The 26,130-nt window shown below is 42.4% G+C and overlaps 1 protein-coding gene and 1 long non-coding RNA gene across 3 annotated transcripts in view; one reads left to right on the top strand and one right to left on the bottom strand.

Annotated features, from left to right (window-relative positions):
• The first annotated feature begins 363 nt into the window (after nt 1-363).
• Nucleotides 364-26,004, top strand: ZNF365 (zinc finger protein 365). 2 transcript variants are annotated; one of them, XM_019935845.3, is made up of 5 exons: nt 364-494; nt 2,179-2,934; nt 15,744-15,924; nt 22,169-22,206; nt 22,936-26,004. In XM_019935845.3, the coding sequence occupies exons 2-5, from the start codon at nt 2,192-2,194 to the stop codon at nt 23,198-23,200; spliced, it is 1,227 nt and encodes a 408-aa protein (XP_019791404.1). In that variant the 5' UTR covers nt 364-494; nt 2,179-2,191; the 3' UTR covers nt 23,201-26,004. The 2 variants fall into 2 exon arrangements, with proteins under 2 accessions (XP_019791404.1, XP_073649658.1); XM_073793557.1 differs by lacking the exons at nt 22,169-22,206; nt 22,936-26,004 and adding an exon at nt 17,534-21,241.
• Nucleotides 2,805-26,130, bottom strand: part of LOC109550121 (uncharacterized) — a 227,391-nt gene continuing 204,065 nt past the window's right edge. Inside the window, exons 9-11 of the long non-coding RNA XR_002176491.3 lie at nt 21,234-21,493; nt 13,382-13,493; nt 2,805-2,917 (exon numbers count right to left, since the gene is read on the bottom strand). This is a non-coding gene — a long non-coding RNA (uncharacterized lncRNA). The remainder of the gene's footprint in view (nt 2,918-13,381; nt 13,494-21,233; nt 21,494-26,130) is intronic.

The following is a 26,130-nucleotide window of genomic DNA, read 5'->3' as shown; positions in this document are numbered from 1 at the left end:
CCTGATGCACACTCTTCCTCTCCCCAATAACTGTAAAGTGCGAAAAAACCCTGCCAGGGCCTGCGGAAAGCGCAGCGCTTCCGAGGCTGGCACGCTTTCCTCCTTCCTCTCCAGGGGAGCGATCCCAGCACCGCTCCCGGTGATGTCAGTGGAATCCTGAGCCGGATCCCGCTCCACGGCTGGGGGAGGGCGGACGGTGCTCTCGGCAGCTGAGCACAGCAGGGGTGTCCCCTGCGAGACCACGGCAGTCCGGGACCCCCAGGGCATAAGCTCTCTCAGCGCGCGGGTCCCCGGCGACCGCGCACGCCGCCCCCGCTGGCCCGCGCCACGCTCCGCCCTGGACGCCGCTCGTCCCGGAGCGGGGGTGCGCGGGGGGTGGGAGCGGACCAGCTCAGCCTGATTTACGGCTCTGCTGAAAACCGCTTCGCACCCGCAGCAGTAGAAGCGTCGCGGCGGCAGCGGCAGCAGCAGCTGCAGGGGCAGCAACAAGTCGGGTAAGTGGGCATCTGCGCCCGCGGCCCGGCCCAGGGGGCGCGGCAGAGGGGGCCGTCCGGGCTAGGCAGTAGGTCCCGTCCCCGTACCACGGCGGGGAGTTGGGCTTCTCGGCCCCCGCCTACGGGAACTCGTGTGCGCATGTATCCACTCTGGCACCGACGGGCTGGCACGCTGCGGGGCAGGGGCGGGGAGAGCCGGGACCCCCGAGGCACAGTCATTTCCAGCTTGCCCTGCGTAGGCAGAGGAAATTAGGGCTTGTCCGCCCACCCTGTGAACTGGAGCTTCCTCTGGGTCATTGAAACCTTGCGTACTCCCGGAGTGCGTGATTACCCATTTCCCCATGCAGGGATTCCACCCCTTCCCCTTGCTCCCTAGAATCCCGAGTTCCCCTTCTTCACCTCTGGCCTGAGTTTCCGGCCAGCGTTGGCATCCTATCTCCAGAAAACCCGTGGTCCAACAGCCCGGTGTAGCACAGGAAGAGGGTCCCCTCTTTGGGGGCCAGAGGCTTATTAACCTGGAAGCTTTGCCTAGCTGTGTGGGGACCGTTGGCGCCTCTACTTCTGAAGAGGCTGAGGGGCCTAGGAACAACACTTCTCAGTCTAGACCTCTGTTTGGGGCCCAGCGCTTGTTACATTTAAGAAGAAACCCTTCCTGGAGGGAATAGATAGGCGCTGCTTGTGGAATCGGGTTGCTAGCAGTCATCTGTTGCTAGGGCTAAGATAATAAATGTCTGCAAGGAAATAAGAACTTCCCGTTATTAAAAGAGTTATGCTGATACCCACCTGGTTCAAACTTTTGCCATCCTAGAGGTTTTCGTGTTAGACAGGACAAATCCAACCAGGACACTCTGTTTTAATAAAATCTTGTCTGTGGCCCCACTTAACGTCCAATAGTATTTGACATATTGGGTTTCCAGATTTCAGTAAATCTGGAGTATTGGGGGGGCATCATTATTATGATAACACTTTGAGTTAAATCATCATGGCAATAATTTAAAAACAAAATTAAGGGCAAAAATCTCAGGTTGAAAAGTTTGCAGCTGATTGTGTGCTTAATGCCGCTGCACCTAGTTTGAGTGATAACCTTTCCTATACTTGAGGAAAGACTGCTGAGCTTGCTGTCTTAGGACCTGTTTTGGCAATTCATGTGAGTTTTTCTCATTTTTTTTTTGTATTCATGCTTATCAGTGTCATCAGTAAAATAGGACACTTTTTTGCAGTTACTGTACTAAATTCAGGAGGGCAGGAAACTTGAATTCCACGTCGGAATCTGACACTGTCCATTTGACCTTGGATTAATTACTTTACCTCCTTGCTCCAGTCTTCTCATCTGTGGAAAGGGAATGTTACCCACCTTTTTTATCCTAAGCAGAGTTTGGCAAAATTTGTCTATAAAGGCCAAGTAGTAAGTAGTTTTGACTTAGCCTGCTGTAGAGCCTCTGTCTCAACTACTCACCTCTATCGTTTAGTGGAAAAGCAGCAGTAGACAATATGCAAATGAGTGGAATGTGGCTGGATTTGGCCCATGGATTGTAGGTTTTTCATTTTAGTAATAAGATATTAAATGCAAAAGTAATTTGGAATTTAAAAGCCTCTGTCCTCATGGAGATGATCAGCAACAATCATTTCAGTAGCATTTTTTAAACAGACGTGCCAATTACCTGTTTTATTCTCCCCTGCCCAGGACTTTGAGAGTAATGCAACAGAAGGCTTTTGAGGAAAGCAGATACCCCTGGCAGGAGTCCTTTGAGAATGTCGCTGTGTGCCTGCCATTCCGCTGCCCGAGGTGTGGGGACCATACCAGATTTAGAAGCCTGTCCTCATTGAGGGCCCATCTGGAATTCAGTCACAGCTACCAGGAAAGAACCCTCTTGACAAAATGCAGCCTCTTTCCGTCCCTCAAAGACACAGACCTAGTCAGTTCCTCAGAACCCCTGAAACAGGGAAAATTGCAGAGCTGTGGCAACATAGTGAAGCAGAAACCGAGCTATGTTAACTTGTGTAGCATTTCGCATGAACACGGCAAGGACAGGAAGCCATTTGAGGTGGTGGCAGAGAGGCCTGTGTCCTATGTGCAGACCTACACTACGGTAGACCTACGTGCAGACTCGCTGGATGGCCCGAGGTCGAGTCCTGGCCTTCCCACCTCAGACACCAAAGCAGCTTTCGAGGCACATGTCAGAGAAAAATTCAATCGGATGGTCGAGGCTGTGGACAGGACCATTGAGAAGAGAATCGATAAACTCACCAAAGAGCTGGCCCAGAAAACGGCTGAACTGTTGGAAGTTCGGGCAGCTTTTGTGCAGCTGACTCAGAAAAAGCAGGAAGTGCAGAGACGAGAGCGGGCCCTGAATAGACAGGTGGATGTGGCCGTGGAGATGATCGCAGCGCTGAGGCAACGCCTGATGGAATCCGAAGAGGAGCTTCTCAGGAAAGAAGAGTAAGTGGCGTTGAAACAGGATGCTAACCCCGTTGCTTTAGGCCCTTCCCACCCCCTCACAAGTTACACTCGAATGTTAAGCAAGGTTTGGTTTTAATCACTTGCAGGTACCTTGGCTACATCTCCCATTGATATAGTTGAATGTAGGAGGCATAAGGCTTTTAATACTATTTACCCTCTCCACTGTGGTCTCCAGCTCAGCAACATGAAAGTCGAAATATCGAATTCCTTCTCACTTTGGAAACTGTAAACCACTACAAATAATTTTTTTAGAGAGAGGAGTAGTGCAGTCTGTTCATGGGACCCTTTCCTGGCCGTGGTCGTGGGTGGGGTGGGGAGGGGGGGTAGGAGGGAGCTGAGAGGGAAGGCAGAAAGGGAGTACTAGGGGACCCTTTCCGTCTCACTGACCGTCTCCAGGCAATAAAATCAAGAACATGAGAGGCTGTCTTGTTCAAGTATACTCTAAATATAAATAATTTTGGCTTCTTTGCCATGTTGGATTACCTGTCCATATTAATTACATGTCAATAGCAGAGAATCTGTTAATTATAATTTTTATTTTGAAGAAGCAGACATTAGGATACCCAGAGGAAGCTTCTGAGATTTCCATACTCTTCTGATTTAAGTTTGAGAATTTTCTTTTTGTAAAATACTAGACTAAGTCATGCCTGCTTGCAAAGAGTTCACACGGGTTTTTACAAGTTATAGGTGATCAGAGAAGCTATTACTTTAAAAATTATCACACTTGGAAAAGCATTTCCTTATCAATGAGTATGGATTCAACCCAAACTAGAAAAGTATATGTAACAATGCAGTGTTATTTCCCAAATGCTTAATGTTGGATTTAATTTTCTTTTTTTTTTTTTTTTTTTTTTGCGGTACGCGGGCCTCTCACTGTTGTAGCCCCTCCCGTTGGGAGCACAGGCTCCGGACGCGCAGGCTCAGCGGCCATGGCTCACGGGCCCAGCCGCTCCGCGGCATGTGGGATCTTCCCGGGCCGGGGCACGAACCCGTGTCTCCTGCATCGGCAGGCGGACTCTCAACCACTGCGCCACCAGGGAAGCCCTGGATTTAATTTTAAATGGAGGCTCAGAATTCACAGAACCAAAGGATGTAAAAATTGATTGACTGAAACAGCCTAAAAGGCAGGTTTTCAAATAAGTTGAGTTCTATTATACAGATTGTCTTAATTTCATGCTTTCTTTGCCCTGTGGCACTCTTCTATTTTGTGTTCTCTCTTAAAATGTAGTAAATTAAAGCTTCTCTACTTGGTAAGAGGCTGAGAAACTCTATATATTAAAGAGATCATCACTTGCTATTACTAAATGCTTACTGCCTACCTAGAGGGAAAGCCTGCTCTGCTCAACTAGATGATTTTAAAATCATGTAGTGAGGACGGATTTGAATCAGCCATTGATTTATTGATACTCTGCTCCTAGGGAGATGATCTCCATCGAAAAATGTTTCTCTCTTGTTTCTTGATGTTCCCTGGTGGGAAGCTAGTGCCTTGACCTGCTGTAGCACCCAGGGTGACTAACACTGCACCACTGAAAAAATGGCACATGGGGTTGCTCTATGTGCAGAGAAAAGCCTAGAATTAAATTAGTGATATTTCTGTGTGATTGACGAGCACTGAATTTAAAAGGCAACCAAATTAATTGTGTGCATTTACTTGTTTGTCATGTTTTATTTATTAAGTACACAGGTAATAATGGACATGGGATTTGGGGTGGTGGCGGCTGCCTGGAGTATGGGAGAACAATGTGACGGTAGGGAGGAGCATATGGTTAGATGTAGGTTATTGTCAAGGATCTACCTTTTATTTTGGGTGGTGTGTTCAAGGGTGCTTTGTTATTATTATTATTTTTTTTTTTTTGCGGTACGCGGACCTCTCACTGTTGTGGCCTCTCCCGTTGCGGAGCACAGGCTCCGGATGCGCAGGCCCAGCGGCCATGGCTCATGGGCCCAGCCGCTCCACGGCGTGTGGGATCTTCCTGGACCGGGGCACGAACCTGTGTCCCCTGCTTTGGCAGGCGGACTCTCAACCACTGCACCACGAGGGAAGCCCAAAGTGTGCTTTATTATTAAAAATAACTGGTTAACTAACTTTAGTAAAAGTGGGCCATGCATGAATCCAGTGATAATATGTTATATATGGTTAATCCGGTGCTGTTACCTGAGGACCAGTTAAAAAATTAAATATACTTGTAAAAAAAAAAATTTAATGGGGTAAAATTGTATGTGTTACAAGTCCTCCCTCCTCACCAAACATCCCGCACCCCATCCTCTGGAGACAGCCACTGTTTAGTTCAGTGACTGTCCTTCTAGACCTTTCCTGTGTCCATACAATCATACGTACTTTTTATGCACATACAGAGTTACTGTGTTTTCCCAAGTGGAATCATGACACATACTATTCTAATCAGTTTGTTACTGATGAACACATGGTTTTGTTCCATTTTTCCTGATGTTAAAAATAATGTCTCAGTTAACGTCCTTGTACATATATCTTCATTCATGTTTTTAGGTGTATACCTGAGGGTACATTATGAGTTGATTTTTAGTATGACATTTTTGAACTACCAGGGGAAAAAAAGCAATGACATTTAAAAAAACACCTTAAATGAAAATTCAGTGAAACTGCCTTAAACTTTTAAACATAAAATAAACAAAGTCTTCATTTTGTTAAGACTTCATTTGGCCTGTGCCATTAATTTCTGTATTCAAGCCTCAAATAATCACTCTTTCTGTACATAAAATAGAACTGAAAGAGTCTTCTTTCCAGGAAGGACAGTGGAGCTCTTGGTCTGAGAGAGCAACTGTGGCCAACAGCCTCAGTGGCTACAGTGTCTAAATCCCCCACCCCAAAATCGGGAGCAGAGCAAGCCAGCTGCCCATCTGTCACACTACTGAAACCAGGGTGATTTGACTACATCTGCCTGGCTGGGCCACGCTCCTTCCTTCCACCACTCCCTCACAGTGCTAAGCCTTCCACCAAAGAGATGGCCTTTCATATACAGAAGACCTGCTTGGCCAACGAACATACCAGGAGTTGTGCTCTCCTGTTAAACCCCTCCAAACGAGCTCTCAAGGCCCATTTGTGAGAAGAAGTAGGTTGTTACAGTCCCATTTGAAATTGACTTAAACTCTGGGGACCCTTTAAGACACAGATAGTAGCTTTGGTTTAAAAAAAAGCAAACACCTAGTATTTGACATTCACATGAGGCTCTCTTGCTTATGGATTTCCCCCATAACTTTAAAATTCTTTCTTTCATACTGAAAAAAAAAAAAAAGACTTGAGGGCTGATTCTGCCTTGAGGCCATCTATAGGCTGAATCAACTCGGATTACAGAAGTCATATATATGCTCTGTAACAGAGGAGGCTGTTTGAACTGGCAGTGTTTTGTACTTTTGTCCTGAGTCTCATTGTACCTCCACAGAGAGGTATCTGTATGTTTTTGGAGTGCAAATCCAAGAAAGAAACTGCTCATTGTCTTCACAAAGTTTGTGCAACTTTAAAAGTCCTATGGAAACAGGTACTTGTATTTACTTGTTCAGGAGTATTCAGAGCTTGCAGGGTAGCACTGCCCATGATCAGGTAAATCAGTCCTAGCCAACCTTGCAGTAAGGTGTCCCTTAACAAGAAAGGACAGATTGTAGCTGATTCCTGGCTGAGTTGGTGACCTGGGCTTTGGAGAACATCAGTGTAATAGCAGTAATCCTAAATTTACTTGCACACTCATCTGTTGGTAAGGTTGGAAGGCCCTGACTGAGCACCTGTGATGTGCCCAGCACTGTGCTAGGTGTGTTTGGGGGACATGAAATTCTTGGTCTTTTTCCCTAAGGAACTTACATGCTACATAGGAAGAATAAAACATACCCATGTTCAAATTCAGGGTAGTTTGAAAAAGTGCTTACATACAAGCCACAGTTTCAAGTTGATGAACATTAGAGAACGCATTTTCCCCATGTGGTGAGGCCAAACTGAAGGAGTGAGGAGGAAAGGTGGGATTTGCATTGGTAGCTGGAGGACAGTGACATTGAAGGACATCAGAGAGGTGACTGTTGTAAACGAACCCTGAGGGGACGTGTAATTTTAGTTCTGGAAGGTACCCACCTTCATTTTACAGATTTGGAAAATAAAGCCCAGAACAGTAGAATGACAAGGACAAAAATTTAGTAGCAAAGCTGAAACAGGAACCCAAGTTCCCTATCTCTCTGCTGAGTGCTTTTTCCATTAATTCACTGTGCTTCAGCCAGACTTTTGAAAATACGCCATCTGCCCAGAGCATCAAGACTTAGGTAATACCAAATCTGGCCCATTTTGGAATGGCTTGCTTCTCTGCTGTGTTGAGAGGGCTGCCATGGTGACATCATTTATTTTTCTGATGAGATTAAAGAAAATGTCAGGTGGCATCAAAGGTGTTGGGAAATGGGGAAATGGTGGCGTCATCAGTATAGTTGATATTAAGCTTCTGGAACACCAACCCAGGACTTGTAACTTCCAACAACGGCTTTTAACTTGATCCTCTGGATGTCTGTTCCCTGTCAGGGTAGAGTACGTGCCACTACCTGCCTTTGATGGCAGTGAGGGACCTCTTTGTAATTCCATCTCTAATTTCCATCCTGCTCCCTTGCGAGCTATGACAGATAGAATCTCTCCCTTCTTCCTTCATCATTTGACTTGTTCCCAGCCTGGTGTCAGCCAGAAGACAAATCTTTACTGAGTGCTTGCTGAGTGCCAGGTACTATTCTAGGTTCTGGTCATACAGTGATAACCAAATGAGTCCAGTTCCTGCTTTCATGACAGGAGTAGACAAGCAGATAAATTAGACATTAAACATCATTAGGGGTATGTTAAAAGAGACATCGAGGGGTGGCTTGAACCAGGAATGTCCATTTAGGTTTCTATCCAAAGCTGGCCGTAGAATGCTGTCCTTTGAAGGACAAGTTTGACTTGGTAATTTGCTTTGCACAACTAAACCCTCTTGCCACTTAATTACGTCTTTCCCAGTTTTGATCAGCTAAAGCAGTGCGTGGACAGCGTGGTCTCCAGACTGATCCATAGCTAGGAAGCAGGCCGAGAAAAATCATGTCAGATGTAGAGTTCAGTGGGACAGGGAGGTATCTGTTTGCTCCACATTTTACTGCATTTATGTAAATGGGGCCTCTCTATCCAGGCTGTGTTCCATGCAGACTTACGAACCAATGTAGGAAAAACTGGATGTCAAATATTCCCTCTTAGAGATGGCATCTGGTAAAATTTGGAGACCCCCCCCAAAAAATTTCTATTTGTCTCTCTCATGTCTGTCCCTCCCTCCCCAAACTACCCTTTCTGTCTGGACTGAGGGGCTTAGAATGTGGTTTTGATCTATTTATAAGAATAATTTGACTTTCATCCTTAGAGTTATTTTTTAAGTTCTTAATTAGAACCATATATTACACTTTTTGGTGTGTTCCAGGAAGTTAAAAAGGAGAGATGAGGCAAAGGGCTGACAAGAGTAGAAATGTGACATGGCTCCCGATGTGGGGCAGGTGTGGGTTCCACCCTGTGGGCCCCGCCAGGGATACAGGAGCTGACCCCGAGCTCTGAGTGTGCAGCCTGGCTTCCAGTGCTCGGAGGTGATTGGCTCCAGCTTTATGATTTGCCTCGTGGCTGACATTACAGTCGGTCTGAGGTGTTCTGTGATCAGTAGCTAGGCTATTTTTAGCCAGGGGTATTTTTACTGTTTCATATACCTCTGAAGAGGTTCATAAATCAGTAATGCAAAATGAAATTTAAATAACTTGGTAGAACTTTGCCCTTGGGATAAGAAGCTGTTAAAGGTGTTGTTTAAGAACAGGAGAGAGAGGGCTTCCCTGGTGGCGCAGTGGTTGAGAATCTGCCTGCCAATGCAGGGGACATGGGTTCGAGCCCTGGTCTGGGAAGATCCCATATGCCGCGGAGCAACTAGACCCGTGAGCCACAACTACTGAGCGTGCGCGCCTGGAGCTTGTGCTCTGCAACAAGAGAGGCTGCGATAGTGAGAGGCCCGTGTGCCGCGATGAAGAGTGGCCCCTGCTTGCCACAACTAGAGAAAGCCCTCGCACTGAAACGAAGACCCAACACAGCAAAAATAAATAAATAAATTACTAAGACTCCTACTCCCAACATCTAAAAAAAAAAAAAAAAAAGGCGCTGGATGTTTAAAAAAAAAAAAAGAACAGGAGAGAGGCATCAATTTTAGATCCCACCTTCATTTCTGAAGCAGGTACCTGTGTTGTAGGTTACTTACTGGTTTTATGCCCCAATACTTGTCTGGAAAAAGAGACAAGGAAACCTAAGTATCTTTTAGTCAGCTAAAGATTTTTGTCTAGAGATGTAGTTAGACATCTCATGCATTCAGCAGAAATTTGTGGAGTCTCTGTTGTGTGCTGGGCTCAACATTAGGTGCTGTGGGAATCACAGTGTAGGAGCAGGCCAGGGCCCTGAACTCGCTGATTTTGTGATTGACGGCGTCAGTGGCACGACGAGTCCCTGCAGTGTGTGCTGTGATAGGCTGCATGGTCTGTGGGAGAATACAGCAGGTCACCCAGCCCACATTTAGGCGAGTGGAGCCCTCAGGTTAGAGGGATCATTAGAGTGGGGGCTTGGGAAAGGACCCTGGGGGAGGGAACAGCATCTGCAGAAGAAAGCATCTGGCTTGTAGGCTGAGTGGAGTTCACTGATGCTGGAGCAGAAAGGAGGTGATGTGCAGTGATGAGACCCAAGGGGATTGTAAGGCTAAAGGATGTCCATGAAAGGTGGAAACGTAGGGAGATAGACATGATAAATGGTTTGTGGATAGTAGATTACAGTGAGTGATATGATCAGTGTGTCGTCCCTCATTAACAATGCATAGTTTGGGACTTCCCTGGTGTAGTGGTCCAGTGGGTAGGACTCCATGCTGCCAATGCAGGGGGCCCGGGTTCCATCCCTGGTCGGGGAACTAGATCCTACATGCCGCAACTGGGAGTCTGCATGCCACAACTAAGAAGTCCACATGACGCAACTAAAGATCCCACATGCTGCAACGAAGATCCAGCATGCCGCAAATAAAACCCTTCGCAGCCAAAATAAATAAGTAAATATTTAAAACAAACAAATAAACAAAAGCAATGCATAGTTCAATGCCAATGTAAAATCGCAATGAACACCACGGTGCGTTAACGTGCATTTCCCTCTATCTCTACACCTGCTTCTAGAGTGTGTTGTTCACATGATAGTATATCTTCGATTTTTTTTTGAAATTAACCCATCTTTAACCCACTTCAGAAGAAGGAATTGAAGGGGTTCAATCTGTAAAAAATAAAATATTATCTATGTTTTAGACCTTTATAACCATCCTGTAAATAAATGAGTGCATGAGTGAACAAATATTTTTTTCTCAATAAAACTTTGATTGTACTGAAGGGGCTTTTTCACTCAGTGCTTCCTTCTACTGTGTTTGTTTCTGAATGCCTGTGAATCTCAGGATACTGAAAGATTTCTAGGTCTGCAAATCATTCAGCATGATAACGAACTTCAGGCCAGTTTCTTATACTATAGTGGTATTCTGGTATCTTTTTCTTTAGTATCAGATATTGCTTTAAATAAGCATATTTTCCATCGAAGCTTAAAACCTGAATTTCAGTCATTTTTAACCTTTTTAAAAAAAATAAATAAGAAGTCAAAGATAGGGCTGGAAGCAGCCTAGAATCAGTTAATTTCCCCAGAGCTGGTCTGCACCCATACCTGGACTGAATTTCACGTTTGCCCTTATCTTCTCATCTGGCCTTCCAGCTTTACACTGTATTCTGAGTTAGGGTTGAGAACTTAAAATAAAACCACACAGGTCTTTTACTCTGCTGTCTGATAGCATGTGTTATTCTTTTTCTTAGTCACATTCAGCCCAGCTTTGTAATTTTGTATTTATTTCAGTATTTGTTTCTTTTAATGTCTGCTTCCCCCACTATGTGAGGGGTCTGTGCAAGACAGCCGGATCCAGCCTGCCACCTGTTTTTGTGGAGCCCCGCACTAAGAATAGTTTTTATATTTCTAAATGCTTGAAAAAAATTCAAAAGAGAAATAATAATTCATGATATATGAAAATTATATGAAATTCAAATTTCAGCGTCCATAAGTTAAGTTTTATTGTTACACAGCCTCTGTGGCTCTTTTGTGCTAGGCAGACTTGAGTAGTTGCAACAGAGACCGTATGGACTGCAGAGCCTAAACTATTTACTCTCTGGCCCTTTACAGAAAAAGTTGGCTGACCCCTGGTTAGACAGTAAGCTTCATGAGGACAGCCACCGGTTCATGAATGCCCTCGCACTAAGCCCAGTACCTTGTAGCATTCAGTAGATGTTTGTTGAGTTCCTGAATAATGGAGTAAATAAATGTACGGATTGTGGCTGCATCGTACTAGAGTTCTAGCCCACGTCGTCCACCCTTACCAGAGCTCTGAGGTTTAGGATCACCCTGTACACGGCATGGCAGCAGTTCTCAAACTTTTTGGCCTCGCTTCCCCTTACGCTCTTAAAAAAATCTGAGGACCCCAAGAAGCTTTTCTCTGTGTGGGTTTTATCTATCAATATTTACTGTATTAAAAATTAAAATTTAGAAAGTAAAAACACTAATGCATATAAAAATAATGATATTCAATCCATTACTTGTTAACATATTTTTGTGAAAAAGAATAATTTTCCCAAAAACAATTTAGTGAAAAGAGTGGTATTGTTTTCAAAGTTTTGCGAATACTTTTAATGCCTGGCTTATTTAATAGGAGGCAGCTGAAACTTAGTTCTGCCTTCAATGTGTTGCAAATTTGTTGTTTTGGTTGAAGTAGATGAAGGAAATCCAGTCTCACACAGATATGTAGTAGGAAAATGGAGAGGTATGTTAACAGCCTTTTGAGAGAATAGTGGATATTCTGCTTTGATATTATGCCAGAGCTTGACAGTTGGTAGCTTCTCAAAGGTTAACTGCAACGTGGAATCTGAAACCACATCAGTGAACGAACACTCCCTTCTCCCCTCCATTGAAATCCATTGGTCTGTCTTGCACTTTGAATGGATATTTTACTGTTTGGAGTATAATGATTAAAGAAAGTACAAATATAAAGTAGTTAAATCTCTGTCTTTTTCATTCAGGAAATTCACAAGATTCCTTGGGAAAATAAGACGTGTTTCTGGATATTGTTAATCCAGACTGAACAGGATGTGAGAGGGGGATTTGAAGTTGTGTACATGTGCTATTCCACAATTAATCACTAGTTTCTGTTCCTGTTTTTACCTAATACGGATACCCAAACACAATCTCAGTATGAACTTCTCCAGCCCTTGTCTCGTGTAACTTCTCTTTTAAAATGAAATCATCACTGTTTTAAATGTCTTTTTTTTTTTTTTTTCTTAGTTGATGTGAAACATCCATAAGCTGAAACTAGGTTAGCATTGGTGCCAGGTTGTTTGGAAAAAAGGGTATTAACTTCTTAGCTTTAGGGGACAAGATAATTGAATGAGGGAGGTTAGAAAAAGATGCTTCATTTTTACAACATAACACTCCACAATCAACTAGTGGCATTAATGTTTTAAAAATTTTTATATGGAACCGGTAATAAAACATCACATGATTTAAAAATGTAGCCACAATCATAAGCTGTATTGCATTCAGATTTTGTTTTCTTGCTTTTGAGATGTTAATTCTGTGGGATTAAGCTGTCAAATATTGCTGTCTTATATTCTAAACTGTAACAGCCTGAGAGCTCAAGAAGAGTAAATATGCACAGAGAAAAAAAAAAGACTGGAAAAAATACACCAGAATGTTCACAGTAGTTACCTCTGGGTGGTAGGATTATGGGTCATTTTTTGTTTCTTCCTTGTCCTTTTTAAACATTGACTACAACAAATATTTATTGAATATTATGTGTCATGTATTGTACTGAGTGATGGTCTTACAGCAAAGAACAAAAAGCTGATTCAGTCCCTGCTCAGTTAGATCTTCCATAGGTCACTTTTTGTATTTCCTATAATAAACATGAAATATTTCTGTAATGAGATAAATATAGTAAATATTATAAACCAAAATGAATTGAAAAAATATAGTGGCTCTTTTTGCTATGTTTTTGGTTTTGGTGGGCGAGAGGGTTGTGGGTTTTTGGTTGTTTCCCCTGTAAGTACCAATTTGGAGACTGGTTTATGAGTCAGTTATCCTAAACGTCACCAAACATCACCAGTAAACATCACTTGACTCCAAATGAATTGAAGCCTTGATATTGGAAAGAGGAAGGAGCAGCCATTTCCTGGGCTTTGTTTTCGGTGGTGCTTTTGAGCTGTGTGAAGATATCCCATCCAAGCGTTCTCAGTTGTAACTAAGAACCATGACAGGGCTGGATGTGGCACCTGGATGGACCCTCCACTGTTTTGCTGCTGGTTGGGGTTTGTGACTTACCTAGGAGGCAGGTCAGAGCCAAATGACGGCAGAGCTTGAAAACTGGCTTGTGTCCGTGGCTTGAACAGCTTGGAAAGTGCACATCTTCTATGCAGGGCTCATACGGAAACATCTGGAAATAAACTTGAAACTTAATGATGAAAGATAACTTTCCAAAAGGACTCTTATTTGCTATATGTGACTACTTCTTAGCTCCTGAAAGATAATGGAATTATTATGGGCTCTGGGTTTATGTTTGATCTGGATAGGAAACTAGAAAAAAGGGGACTGGTATGATGAGCAATTTTTGGAGTGAATCATTGTTAGAACCAGTCTCTTTTCTGTTTTTATAAACATAGAATTTTATAAATATATAATATAACATTTTACAGAGACGTTTGACTCTGTAGGAAGTGTCAGAAAAGTTTCAGTATGGCCAAGTGTGAGGTAATATATTTATGAGAGAAAAGTCATGACTAATTGTAAAAGTGGCTCCTTGACCAGTTGTACAGAATAAAGGATCTGGAAGCCACCACCAACTGTTTTGCAAAGACCTTCTTTGAAACTATGACTTCCTGAGCTGAACATCCCTGAAGTTCTACTCTCAAGAAATTATGGAGCTTAGCAGAAAATAAAAATCAAGTGGAGGTTGAGAAGATTCAGAGAAGGCAGTGAATTTAATGAACTCTCTAGAACAACTGCATGAGGTTAGATTTAAGAAAACATTTAGATTTTTTAATCTAAAATGAATGAAGTTTAGGGGAACAATGATCAGAGTCCTTAGAATCTTGGTTCTGCGTGAGTAGAACATGGCCAGAAACATGAGGGACCGCTCTCTGACGGTTGCGAGTTCAAAGACACATAAAGGAAATACTATATCCAACAGGTAGTGAAATTATGGAAATCAGTAGCTCCAGTGAGTGTGACAAAACAGACAAAGGGGATGGCCAAAAAGATCTTCATGATTTCTTATTAAGTGAGGCAAAGCAAATGAGAGAATTGTGATACTGTATACCTGGTAGTACTGATATGTGTGTGTGTGTGTGTGTGTGTGTGTGTGTGTGTGTGTGTGTGTATTTGTAGAGATGTTTGTGAGGATGGTTACCAAAATGTAAACAGTGGTGGTCTTAGGATAATGGGGTTTCAGGTGATATTTTCTTCATTATATTTTAATGTGTTTGAATTTTTTATAAAGAACTTATTTAGTTATAATTCAGTAAAGTATTATTTTCATACTTGCATTAGAAATAAAAAGATATAAAATAGTAATATAGTTATTAAAATTTTTCTGGATCTCTGAATCACAATGAATTATGTAGGTAAAGGTATTTTGCTCAACTTTTTAGGGAAGGGCAACCTGAACATTGCTTCTCCTATGTCAGCTAAAGTAGCTTCCCCAACAGACCTTGGATCTACCTCAAGATGGCAGTTCTTGGACTGTTTCATTCTTAGCTCAGAAATATACTATTGGGGCTTCCCTGGTGGCGCAGTGGTTGAGAGTCCGCCTGCCAATGCAGGGGACGCAGGTTTGTGCCCCGGTCCAGGAAGATCCCACATGCCGCGGAGCGGCTGGGCCCGTGAGCCATGGCTGCTGAGCCTGCGCGTCCGGAGCCTGTGCTCTGCAACGGGAGAGGCCACAACAGTGAGAGGCCCGCATAATGCAAAAAAAAAAAAAAATATATATATATATATACTATTGGACATGGTGACTCCTTTTATATGCTTTGGTGCTCAGTGTGGCCTCTTGCTTCCATACTTCCTTCCCTGTAGTCTTTTCTTCCCCAATAGCCAGACTTTTCAAATGTAAGTCAGAACTTTTCTCGAAAGTGGCCAATGGTTTCCCATCTCATAATAACATCTGGCACACTGACCTGTGAGGCCCCGCCTGGCTCCCTGCTCTGGCTGTCCTCCCCTCCCCACTCTGCTTTGTCCTTGCAGGCCTCCTTGCTGTACCTCAGGCCATTCTGCACATTCCCACCAAGCACCTGGCTTGCTCTTCCCAGCTATCTGCATGGCTGTTCCTTGCTTCCTGGTGTCTGTTCAAATGCTGCCCCATCCAAAAGGTTGTCCTGACTTTGCTTTCTATAGTTTCACTTACTCCTTCCCTTCCTCCATCATTTGCTGTCCCCGTGCCCTGTTTCTCCTTAGCCCTTATCACCATATGACATATATGTTTATTTGTATATTTTATAGTGACTGTCTTCTACTAAAATGTAGTGTCTAAATGTGTCACTTAAAATGTAATTTTATCTCTTTTATCATGCTGTGGCCATACTGCCTAGGGCAGTACCTGACACATAGTAGGCACTCAGTAAATATGTATTGAATGAATGAATTCCTGTCTCGCTTCTGCATTTTGTGTTCTGATGTTTTTGCCTTGCAGAGAAGTGGTTACATTCAACCATTTCCTGGAAGCAGCCGCTGAGAAGGAGGTTCAAGGGAAAGCTCGGCTCCAGGACTTTATTGAGAACCTGCTGCACCGGGTAGAACTGGCGGAAAAGCAGTTGGAGTACTATCACAGCCAGCAGGCCGCTGGCCTCTGCCGGGACACCAGTGAGCACGTGGTGAGTCACGCAGGCCCCACACCAGGTGTGAGGGCTGTGATATATCAGGTGGGGTCAAGGACGCAAGAAACGGGAACTGGAGAATGATTTGCAGGAATTTTCTAGACATCATTTGAAAGCACTGCCCTGGCCATGCCTGTGTCAGGGAAGTGATACAGGTGAGTTCAAGACACTTGGAAGTAAACAACATCCTGGATGCACGGTCTCCATTTCTTCACTCTCCAGCTCCACACCAAGCTGAGTTGGTAGAAATATTTTTATATTGTAGAATGACAGTTTGAAGTATACAAAGAAATCATCTGTCCCTACCTTGGTGTCAAGTATATTGGAAGTTATTATCCTGTTTTGGAGCTCTTCAAGGAATCTTCTGAAAACTTCCATGCTTCTTAGTTAGCAAAATTTAACCACATTTTTTCTTTAATAGGAAGGAAAACACTATTTGGTAGTCTCTATTGGTGAAACATTCTTTAAGTAGATTTTCAAAAAGGCTAAGAAAAATTCACAGGTGATATGCTATAATATATTTTTGCATACAATTTTACATATGGTTTCAGGGACTTAAAAAACGCCTAGAGCCCAAATGAGAACCCTGAATATGGATGAAGGTCCAGACTCTCATAAGTGGCTTTTTTTTTTGGCTGTATTGGGTCTTCGGTGCTGCGCGAGGGCTTTCTCTAGTTGTGGCGAGCGGGGGCTACTCTTTGTTGTGGTGCACGGGCTTATCGTTGCGGTGGCTTCTCTTGTTGCAGAGCATGGGCTCTAGGTGCGCGGGCTTCACTAGTTGTAGCACGTGGGCTCAGCAGTTGTGGCGCACACAGGCTTAGTTGCTCCACGGCATGTGGGATCTTCCTGGACGTGGATTGAACCCATGTCCCCTGCATTGGCAGGTGGATTCTTAACCATTGCGCCACCAGGGAAGGCCCTCATAAGTGGCTTTATCAAGATTACCTGGTCTCTTCAGAGGGTGGGGTGTTTACAAATAACCATGCTGTAGGTGTCAGAGGTGGATGGCCATATTTGCCCTCTATACAATCTCCTTGGTGGTATAAACAACAAAGCCAAAGAATGGATTTTTGAAAACCTAAAGTGGTTTATTTATAACATTTTCATTATCCATTGAATTTTATTTATGCTTACCACCTTCCCAGAAGATTTAAAGATGATTCTTTTACTAACCCCCAAATGGACTATATATATGAGGAAAAGAAAAATAGGGAACATTTATGCTAACCAAAAGGTTAGGAAGGTTGCTACTGGTTGATTGAAAAGTTTAGGTTGAGCAGTCTGGAGGCCAAGATTAACAGAATACATGATTAAATAATCGAAGAAGGAATGAAATGAAAGGCATGTGGATAAAGAAGGAAGACGGGAGGGAGAGAGACAGCAGGAAAGAACAGAGACATGGAGGAAGGAAAGAAATGAAGAATCTTACACAGTGCCTACTGTAGTAACGTTCCCTCAGCCTTCGAGCCGTACAGCTGGGCAAGCGCCAGAACTTCCCAGTCAGGAACAAAGTAGACTGGAAGGAAGTAAATGTGTCATGCTTGTGAGGTTTCAGTAACTGTCATCAAAGCAGTTTCAGCTACGTGACGTATTTATTATTTTCCAGGTGGGTGTCTGTGGTCTCCTGAGAAGGAACGTTTATTCCCCTCCTCGATTCCCCTGTCACCTCCTTGGGAAATGCAAGAGTGCAGTCTCGGCTGGAGGGACACTCTGAGCCCTTTCCTGCCTCCTTCTTCCACCTTGCCATCTCTCAGGGGAGGGTTGTGGCATGAGGTCACCGAGCCCAGATGTGAGGTGAGAGGGCCTGGCTTCTAGATCATTCCCACCCTGCTTCTGACTGGATGAGACAGTTTGTCTTCCTGGGCCTATCATTCTTCTATAAAATGAAGCAGTTGGACTAGATGCTGTATAAGGGCTTTTGGCCTCTTAAATTCTGTGATCATCACCTGACTTTGGTGATTAGGAATTCTAAAATTAAAATGTAGCCATGATATTTTCAGTATTTAGTCTTATTAGTAACCCAGAACTAAGAAATGTATAAATTATTAGTAACCCAGAGCTAAGAAGGTCTCAGAAAATAATGGAAGGCAATGAGAAAGAAAGGAAGCCCATTAGTTCTCGCCTTTATTTATATTTCTGTGCTCACTTCTTCTGCTGACTTTACTTTTCCAGCTTGGAAACTGAACACCTTTTAAAAGACATGGCCAGTCCTTACTTCTCATCCTGCTGTATCATGTAATCAAAAGTTGAACAGCATCTCAGCTCTTCTAGTCAGATGTATAGATATAAAATTATGTGTGTGTATGTGTACACGTAACATATATATACACACACGCACACATAAGTATGTGTATATACATACACACACACACACACACACATATACATGTACATACAAATACGGTAGGACATTTAATTAATAAATATTTGTTTCTGTTCTCTATGTCCCAAAACCTGACATCATCTGCCTTCTTCAGATTTGATCTACATAAGGAAGAGTTGACTAATTCAGATCAAATAAAGTGCAGTTAAGATTGTAGCAGGGAATTTAGAAGTGAGAGCTGTCTGTGAGTAGGGCATGATCAGGCTGTAGTGAGGTCAGCTGACTTTTGGAGGGAGAACACATTGCCCTGAGAAGACTAAGAATGAGATGTTTGATTTCTGAAAGTATGGGCAGATGTGGTTTCCCCTGTTTCCATGTATAGTCCTCTAAACTCTACTTTGGACCATAGCGTACCACGTTATGAGACAGTCTACAAACCCTAAGACCATTTTACCTTTTTACTTAGTCTGTTTCATCATAATAAAATACATTCACCACGTCTTTGATGTAATTAAACTACTCAGTCTGGCCTCTCTGGTATCTGTGGCTATGGATACATGGAAGAACTTGGATTCTTTTAGCAGGAAAACCTTTGAATCGTATCTTTAGTAACCAGTTTGGCCCAGCTGAATGAAGGTGCAGGGCACCAAGAAGCCTAGGCTTCTGGAGCCTCAGCCCCGCCCAGGAGAGCTCCTTGCCACAGTGCACCCCAGGATGGAGTAGAACTTTCTGACTGACTCCCCCCACCTCCGCTCCCTCCTCCAGAACAGTGGGGAATGCTGTCAGGAGCCTGGCTGGCTCTTGCCATCTCCAACAAGGCTGCTGTACAGAAACAGTGCGGCCTTGTCATCTCCCTTCTTTTCCAGCCCCCAGTTCCCTCCCTCTCTCCTCTTCCCTCTTTTTCTCATTACCACCTCCAGAGAGTAGTGACATTTCTAGATTGACGTGTTAAATTGCTTCTTTCTAAGATGTCTTCTAGCTTTAAGATTCTTTTGTGCTCTAGAAGAATTTCCTTCCCCCTCATGTTTAGTGCCTTTTCTGAAATAATGTTTCGGCATATGTATCTTTCCCTTAATCCTCTTGAGCATTTATGTTCTTTTTCACCTGGCTGATTTCTAAAAATGTAATATGCTTACTCAGGTAATTTGTCTGTATGCTCAGAAACATGCTGTCGAATTAGACACAAAGTGACCTAATATCTCATCTGCCAAAATCACTCACAGAACTGCTCAAATGGAAGGTCATGAAATAGCTTGGATAATCTTATTTTAAGCATTGCATTTATTTCCTGCAGGTTGCTAAATTAGGACTAGCAGTAATTCATTTAACATATTTACTGGGGATGCAGTGCTTACTGGGTGCTGAGGAAACTGCTGTGAACGAGATCGATGAGGTCCCTGGTCTCAGGGAGGAGGGGCACACAATAAGCAAACAGATAATGAAGATAATTTCGTATAGTGAAGATCCTACTATAAAGAAAAAAGTAAGATGATATGTTTGAGATGGCCACTTTAACTTTAGCAAAAAGCTTTCAAAAAAAGCCTTGCTGAAGAGGCAACATTTGCACTGTGACCTGAATAACAAGGACGCAGCTCTGTGAGAATTTGGAAGTGGAATATTCTAGGCAAAGGAATAGGAAATGCAGCTGCCTCAGGAGGGAACAAGCTTGGCATGTTTGAGTGGTGGGTGATAAGTCAGAGAGGTAGGAAGGATCCAGATCAGGCAGGGGCTTCTTGGTCATATAAGGAGTTTGCATATGTTCCACTGCACACGGGGAAGCCATTGGAAGGTTTTAAGTAGGAGGTGATCTGTGTTTTAGCAAAATCACTCTGCTGCTCTGTGGGGAATTGACTGGAGGGGTGCAAAAATGAGCGACAAGTTAGAAAGCTCTTCTCTTGTGGCAGATGAGGGGGGATGGCAGCTTGGGTAGAACCGAGTTGAGAGCGGTGAAGGGTACCGGATATGTTCTTGGAGGAAAATTGACAAGACCAGCTGGCCTTGCTGAAGGATTAGATTTAGCTGGCGAGGGAAAGTGAGCAGTCAAAAATGAGTCCAAGGTTTTGGCCTCAAAAATTGAGTATATACAGAGGGGAAGTTGGAGGAGGGCTAGGTGTCCAGTTTCCCAAAACCTGTCATAACCTGAGACACCATATTTGTCTTTTAAGTACTTAAATTGGCTCTCAGTGCAAGGTTATTTATATTTTTTCAACCTGAAACCTTGACCAAGGACTCTCTTGATCCCCATCTTCATACCCTCCTCTCCCTAAATAAAAAGAAGACAAAGTAGCTGGACCAGGAGAAAAGGGAGGTAGGTAGTTGGGCTAAGTGGGAAGAGCATCTCCATCTGCCTGAGGCTGTGGAGGCCTCTTGTGTTCACAGGGAGGAGAGCACATGAAATTCTTTGGTGCCTGTGATATCGGCCCCACCTCCACCCCAAGACTCATAATCTAGCAGATCACTGTTGGCCTTTTCCCTGTGAGAGAAGCACACACACACACACAACTTCTGCATAAAATTCCAAAGGGAATTATGTACCCATATGCAATACATCATCACACTATATGCTTGCATACATACATAAAGTTGAACATATTTTGTCATGCCTGAATAATAATAATTTTTTTTTAAGTGGGAAAGTATTTAAAAGGAAGGAAAACCCTGTAAGTTTTTAGAGTTTATATACACACTAAAACCCATTCAAGGAGCCCAGCTGATGGGGAGCGGGGGCAGGCGGACTGGGAGAAAGAGGGTAGAAATGCTGATGCCTTTGGGGTTCCCGGAAACTACCAGTCTGGTGTTTGCCGGAGCCATCTGTTCCCCCTTCTTTGTATATTGCAAGACCTCATGACCCTCACGCAGGGAATGTGCCTTTTTCTGTTCACGTTTACTACTCTCATGCCAAACCCAGCCAGCGTGGACAGGGTCAGCAATAACGCGGACTTTCAGTTGTGTCCCAAGGCAGAAGGCAGGAGTCCCATCTTACCTTCCTAGGCACGTGACCCTCAGAAGTCTGCTGAAGAAAGCTGCTTTCTGATTTGCTCCTGACTAAAGTTCAAGCTTCACACAGAAGACCTGGAGGAAGATCCTGTTATGCTGAGCTTGGTTTCTCCGGTGATTTGAGTATAGCAGGGATGCATGTCTTGGCCACGCTGCGCCAGGATGGCCCTTTCTCCACATTCTCTTTGTTGTCCTCTTCTTCCGTCAGTCTGCTTGCGGATGTGACACCACTTCTTTCAGTAAAGGCTGCATGAGGGAGGTTGGGAATATGCTATAAATACACTTGCCTATAAAGTGTCTGGTGACACGTGGAACACAAAATGATAATTATCATTTATTCTGCAAATGATATTCTGAGCCCAGCCACAAAAGTGCATGCAGATATTTTATTGAGAGTGGAAAATAACCTCAAAGATAGATGGCCTCAGGACATTTGTGGAGTTGGTCTTCGTATGCTCTCATTTTAGAAATGATGTATTTTAGGCAATAAACATTTGATGCCAATTTTCCCCGTAGTTGATACACTGTGACCAGACATAGCTGTAGTAAATTAGCTGCAAATACAGCCTGAATCAATCAAGAAATAATGGCACATCATTCCAGTTTTTAAAAACATGTTTCTTCAAGTGTTGTTCTCTTGAGGGGCTGTTTAACTTTTTGAAATTTTTGAGATCTGCTGATACTGGCTTCTTGGAAATCTCAGAACAGGGAGCCACAGAGGCTTCCTGAGTAAGCAGAGCTGAGCATGAAACGTTCTTGTTCTCCGCGGTGATGGATGGTGCCATGGGCAGTGATCCCGATACCAGTTACCGGCTTCTTTAATGGGAATACAGTTTCTTAAAAATATAAGCAACGAGGATTTTAAAAGCCGAATCCAGCCTTTAAGTGAAGTAATGTTTTGTCTTATTTGTTTTCCTTCAGCTTACAGATATCTCCTCAAATAGGAAATCCAAATGCCTGTATGTATATCTTTTTATACTTAGGCTATTTGATATTGTTTGCATAATATGTGTTCCTGTTGCACTTTATATGATATCTATAATATAAGTGGCTTTGAGAGTTTCAGGAGAAAATTTACCTCCTTGTGTACCTAACTTTCTAAAATGTGGATGTGACTTTTAACTCTGCTAATAGTCTGTGAGTATACGGCAGTATGATAGTAATGCAGGAGTCTTTTTAAAATATTGTATAATATAACTTTCTCTTATTGTGCTATAGTGTAGTCGTAATATCTCTATAGCACTATTAATGTAGTGTGCACACTAATTTATATATATATACATTTATACTGTGAATCATATACTTTATGATAGCTGTACTACAGATGTTTGAATCCCCGAGAAGTCACTTAAAGAGTCAAGAGATAAGGGTTCTCGTCCCATCTTCTCCATAGACCACTGTATGTATTACCCTGGATAGTCATTTAAGTTTTCTCTACCTCAGTTTTTATCACTGGTAAATAAGACTAGTAATATCTCCCTGGGAATTTAGTATCATGAGATCACTTCATGAAGGCCATAGAAATTTTTGGAAGAAAAATATCAATATATATTATTTGTTTTACTGGCAGCATTATTGCCACCTTAGCATGCAGGAGTGATTGTTCCATGAGTAGTTTTTATTCTTTTAAGGATTTAAAGAAATCTTTCTTTCTGCTCATCTCCCTCCCCGCCCCCAACCATTTGTAGAAGCCGAGGGCACCCACATTCTGTGTGTAACCACCCTGATCTCAAGACCCATTTCCATCCAAAGGGAAGGAGCTACCTGAAAAAAGCCAAGGATGACAGAGCCAGCATGCAGCCTGCTAATAAGTCCATGCACGAACAGGCCGAGTCCGCAAGAGAACTCTGCAGACCAGCAAAGAAAGGGGAGCCTCTAGGATTTACCCGGAAAGGCAACATAAGGCCCAAAATGGCCAAAAAAAAGCCAACAGCGATTGTGAACATCATCTGAAAGGGTGGATGGCTCTGGACAACCACCACTGGGCTTTGGGAATGTTGTTCTAGGGGTCAGTAATGTTCTTTTAGACACAAGCCATCATAAAACACATTTCATGTCCATACAGGCACCTGGATTAACCAGAATTTAACAAACGGAAATCTCAGTGAACCAGAATTTTTTACAAGTCCCTTTTGGAAGCAAGAGGCAAATTACAGAAAGAATTTTTTAAAAATGCAAGCAGTCTTATTCCAAACTTTTAGTAAAATGAAGCTCCAACTTCTAAGATGGTTAGCCCGTCTCCAGCCGTTTCCACATCTGGAGTTCTGTGCAGTGGTTAATTCTCAGGCCCAAGGCCAAAAAAGATGTCAGGCACTGGAAAAAAACTCAACCTGTGCCCCCTGCTCTGTGAGTTGTGAGGCAAGGAATGGGAATGTAAAGTCCTGTTAATAGTAGTGAAATAAACATATTTTTGTTTGTTTTTAACCTTACCCTCAATTACTTTGGGAGCTTCCAAAATAAGGCTGTTTCCCTGAGTATTCTGATTAATCAAGATTTCAGTGTTTGGGCTGCTTCAAGGACTCGTTCTGTCAGACTTCAGTTGTCATTTCGACAGACTGTTTTCTAGTTTGTTTCATTCAGGTTTTTGTTTCCCTGGATGCATGTTTATTCTTACTTTGATGCACCTCTGTTCTCTTCTTTGGCTGAGTATTCTGCACCCTAAGACCAAGCTGCCAGCCTCTATCTTAATAGCTGCTTCTACTGCTATGGTTGGGGAGGATAGTAAAACACTTTTGATCGGCACCCATCACCAGTTCAGGGTCTGAATGGTTGGATGCCAGTGGATTGCACATTTAGTGCATTGTGAGCCATCCCGGAGACACCACAGATGTTACTCAGCCCTTTCCTAAGACCTGCTTCCCGGGGGGTGTCAGCATCCTCTCTGTTAGCTGTAGGCATGACTTTCTCCTTGCTGGCCTAACTTTTTCCACCTCCTGCTGCTTCTGTGCCCTTTTATGACTAAAATACATGTTCTTACCTTTCAACCAAGTATCTGATGTATTTGCTGTATACGGCCTTCTAAAGTAATTTCTGAAATAAACATTGCATGTGGGATCCAGGATCTGAGATTGTCCTCCCCGCCCTGCCTCCCTAAAATGGCCTTGGTTTCCATAAAGAACCATCTGTTACGAACCTCCTGCTTTACAATTTTCTTCAAGAATGAATTTCCGTGTTACTTTTTTTTTTTTAAATTAGCAATATCATCAGGTCTCCTGCAGAGTTTACAAGTGCTGACATTCTTCTAGAAATAAGAACAATTATGTCCACAAATATATACATTTATTTGTATAAATGTACAGCACATAACACATACAAAATATATATGTCAAGTATATTAATAATTTATTTTTAAATACTCATGAAAAAGGTGTGTGTTTGTGGTGGGTGGTTTTTAAACTATGTATTTTCATGTAAATTGAATTCTCTTATTTTAAAAATTAAAGCTGTAACCTAATTAACATTAGTAGAATTATGATTGTTATTGCAATAAACATCAGATTAGCAATGCATTAAAAATAGGTAACAAAGCAATTACTTAAAATGCCAGTAAATTGAAAAGTGTAACTTATACAAATGCTTTGAACCTATCGTAGTGAAAATGTTAATTTTTGAATCTTCACCTTGACTTTTGGCTCACGGGGGTGGGCTTTTCACGTGGCGTATAGGCAACTATTAAGTGGGAAAATACATTGCTGTGAATATCACTGTTTAGGCTAACACTAAAAACTGTAACGTTATAATAATTATTTATTTGGAGAATTAATCTCCTTCAAGGTTATTTATTATTGATGTTTATACCATGATTGCACTTTAGCCTTTTACATACTAAAAACTTGACTTGTTTGTTGTATTGCATGCTCTTTGTCCCATAATGTGTATGTGCAATGACAACAGTTTGCTTTTAAAGGTGATAGAAGCCAGATTTTTTCCCCATTTTATTTAATGTAACTTACATTTTCACTTTTCATTTAATATGCCTAGAGGGCATGACAGCTCTCTTTGACAGTGGTACCCAGTGACCTTAAGAAAGCACCATAATGTCATATCTACTCTATGTACATTACACAAGAGAAATGATTTTAAGGTTTATTATATTAAAAAAATTTTTTAAGTTCTAACTAAATTCTGACTCTTACATAAGGTGATGCATTATGTATACTGTGCTTCCTTAGAGGCATAAATTTGCTTTTGAGACATGGGAGCCACCTCATGCTAAGGGATATCCCATTTACATGCCTTGGCCTGAGTCTTGTGCCATGTCCAACTTGGGTCTTATTTTTAAATATTTTCTGTGTCTTAATAGGCAGTCAACCTTAGAATTGCTTTTTTGAAGAAATCACCAAAGTTTCTGGGAAAACATGTTCAAGTTTAAACTGAAGAATGGATCTAATTTTATCATTTGCTTTGTAAGGAAGAAATCTTTATTTCAAACCTTCTTGCATTCTCTTTTCCCAAACTAGGTTACAGATTCTTAAATGCAAAGTTCAGATAACTTAGACACTGTTTTCCGGTATTCTTCAGGGTCATTTTGTTGTATGGAAGTAGGAATATTCTGTTCCCAGATTTAAAAAGAAAGTTTTTAGATTATGAAATAATAATAAAGCTATATTTATGACTAACATGTTGGTATGTTTTGTCTAGTTGAAGTGTTTCCAGGGAACCAAGTGTGCTTGTCTATTAACAGTGAACAAAATAGTTCTTCATGAATAAGTTGTTCATTGTACATATAAACACTATGATCTTGTACCTATAAATTTTCTTGAGATCTTTTTTGTTTATCATAATACTTCTATCTAAAGGTTCTTTTTACATATGTTCACACTCAGAAGTCCTCATTAAAAGCTCATTTGGCACTTTTCTCCCATCTTCCTCCACAACCATAA

Source organism: Tursiops truncatus, chromosome 16 (genome assembly GCF_011762595.2).
Source record: "Tursiops truncatus isolate mTurTru1 chromosome 16, mTurTru1.mat.Y, whole genome shotgun sequence".
Taxonomy (NCBI): domain Eukaryota; kingdom Metazoa; phylum Chordata; class Mammalia; order Artiodactyla; family Delphinidae; genus Tursiops; species Tursiops truncatus.
The sequence above is the reverse complement of the archived record's forward strand: the minus strand, read 5'-3'. Positions and strand labels throughout refer to the sequence as shown.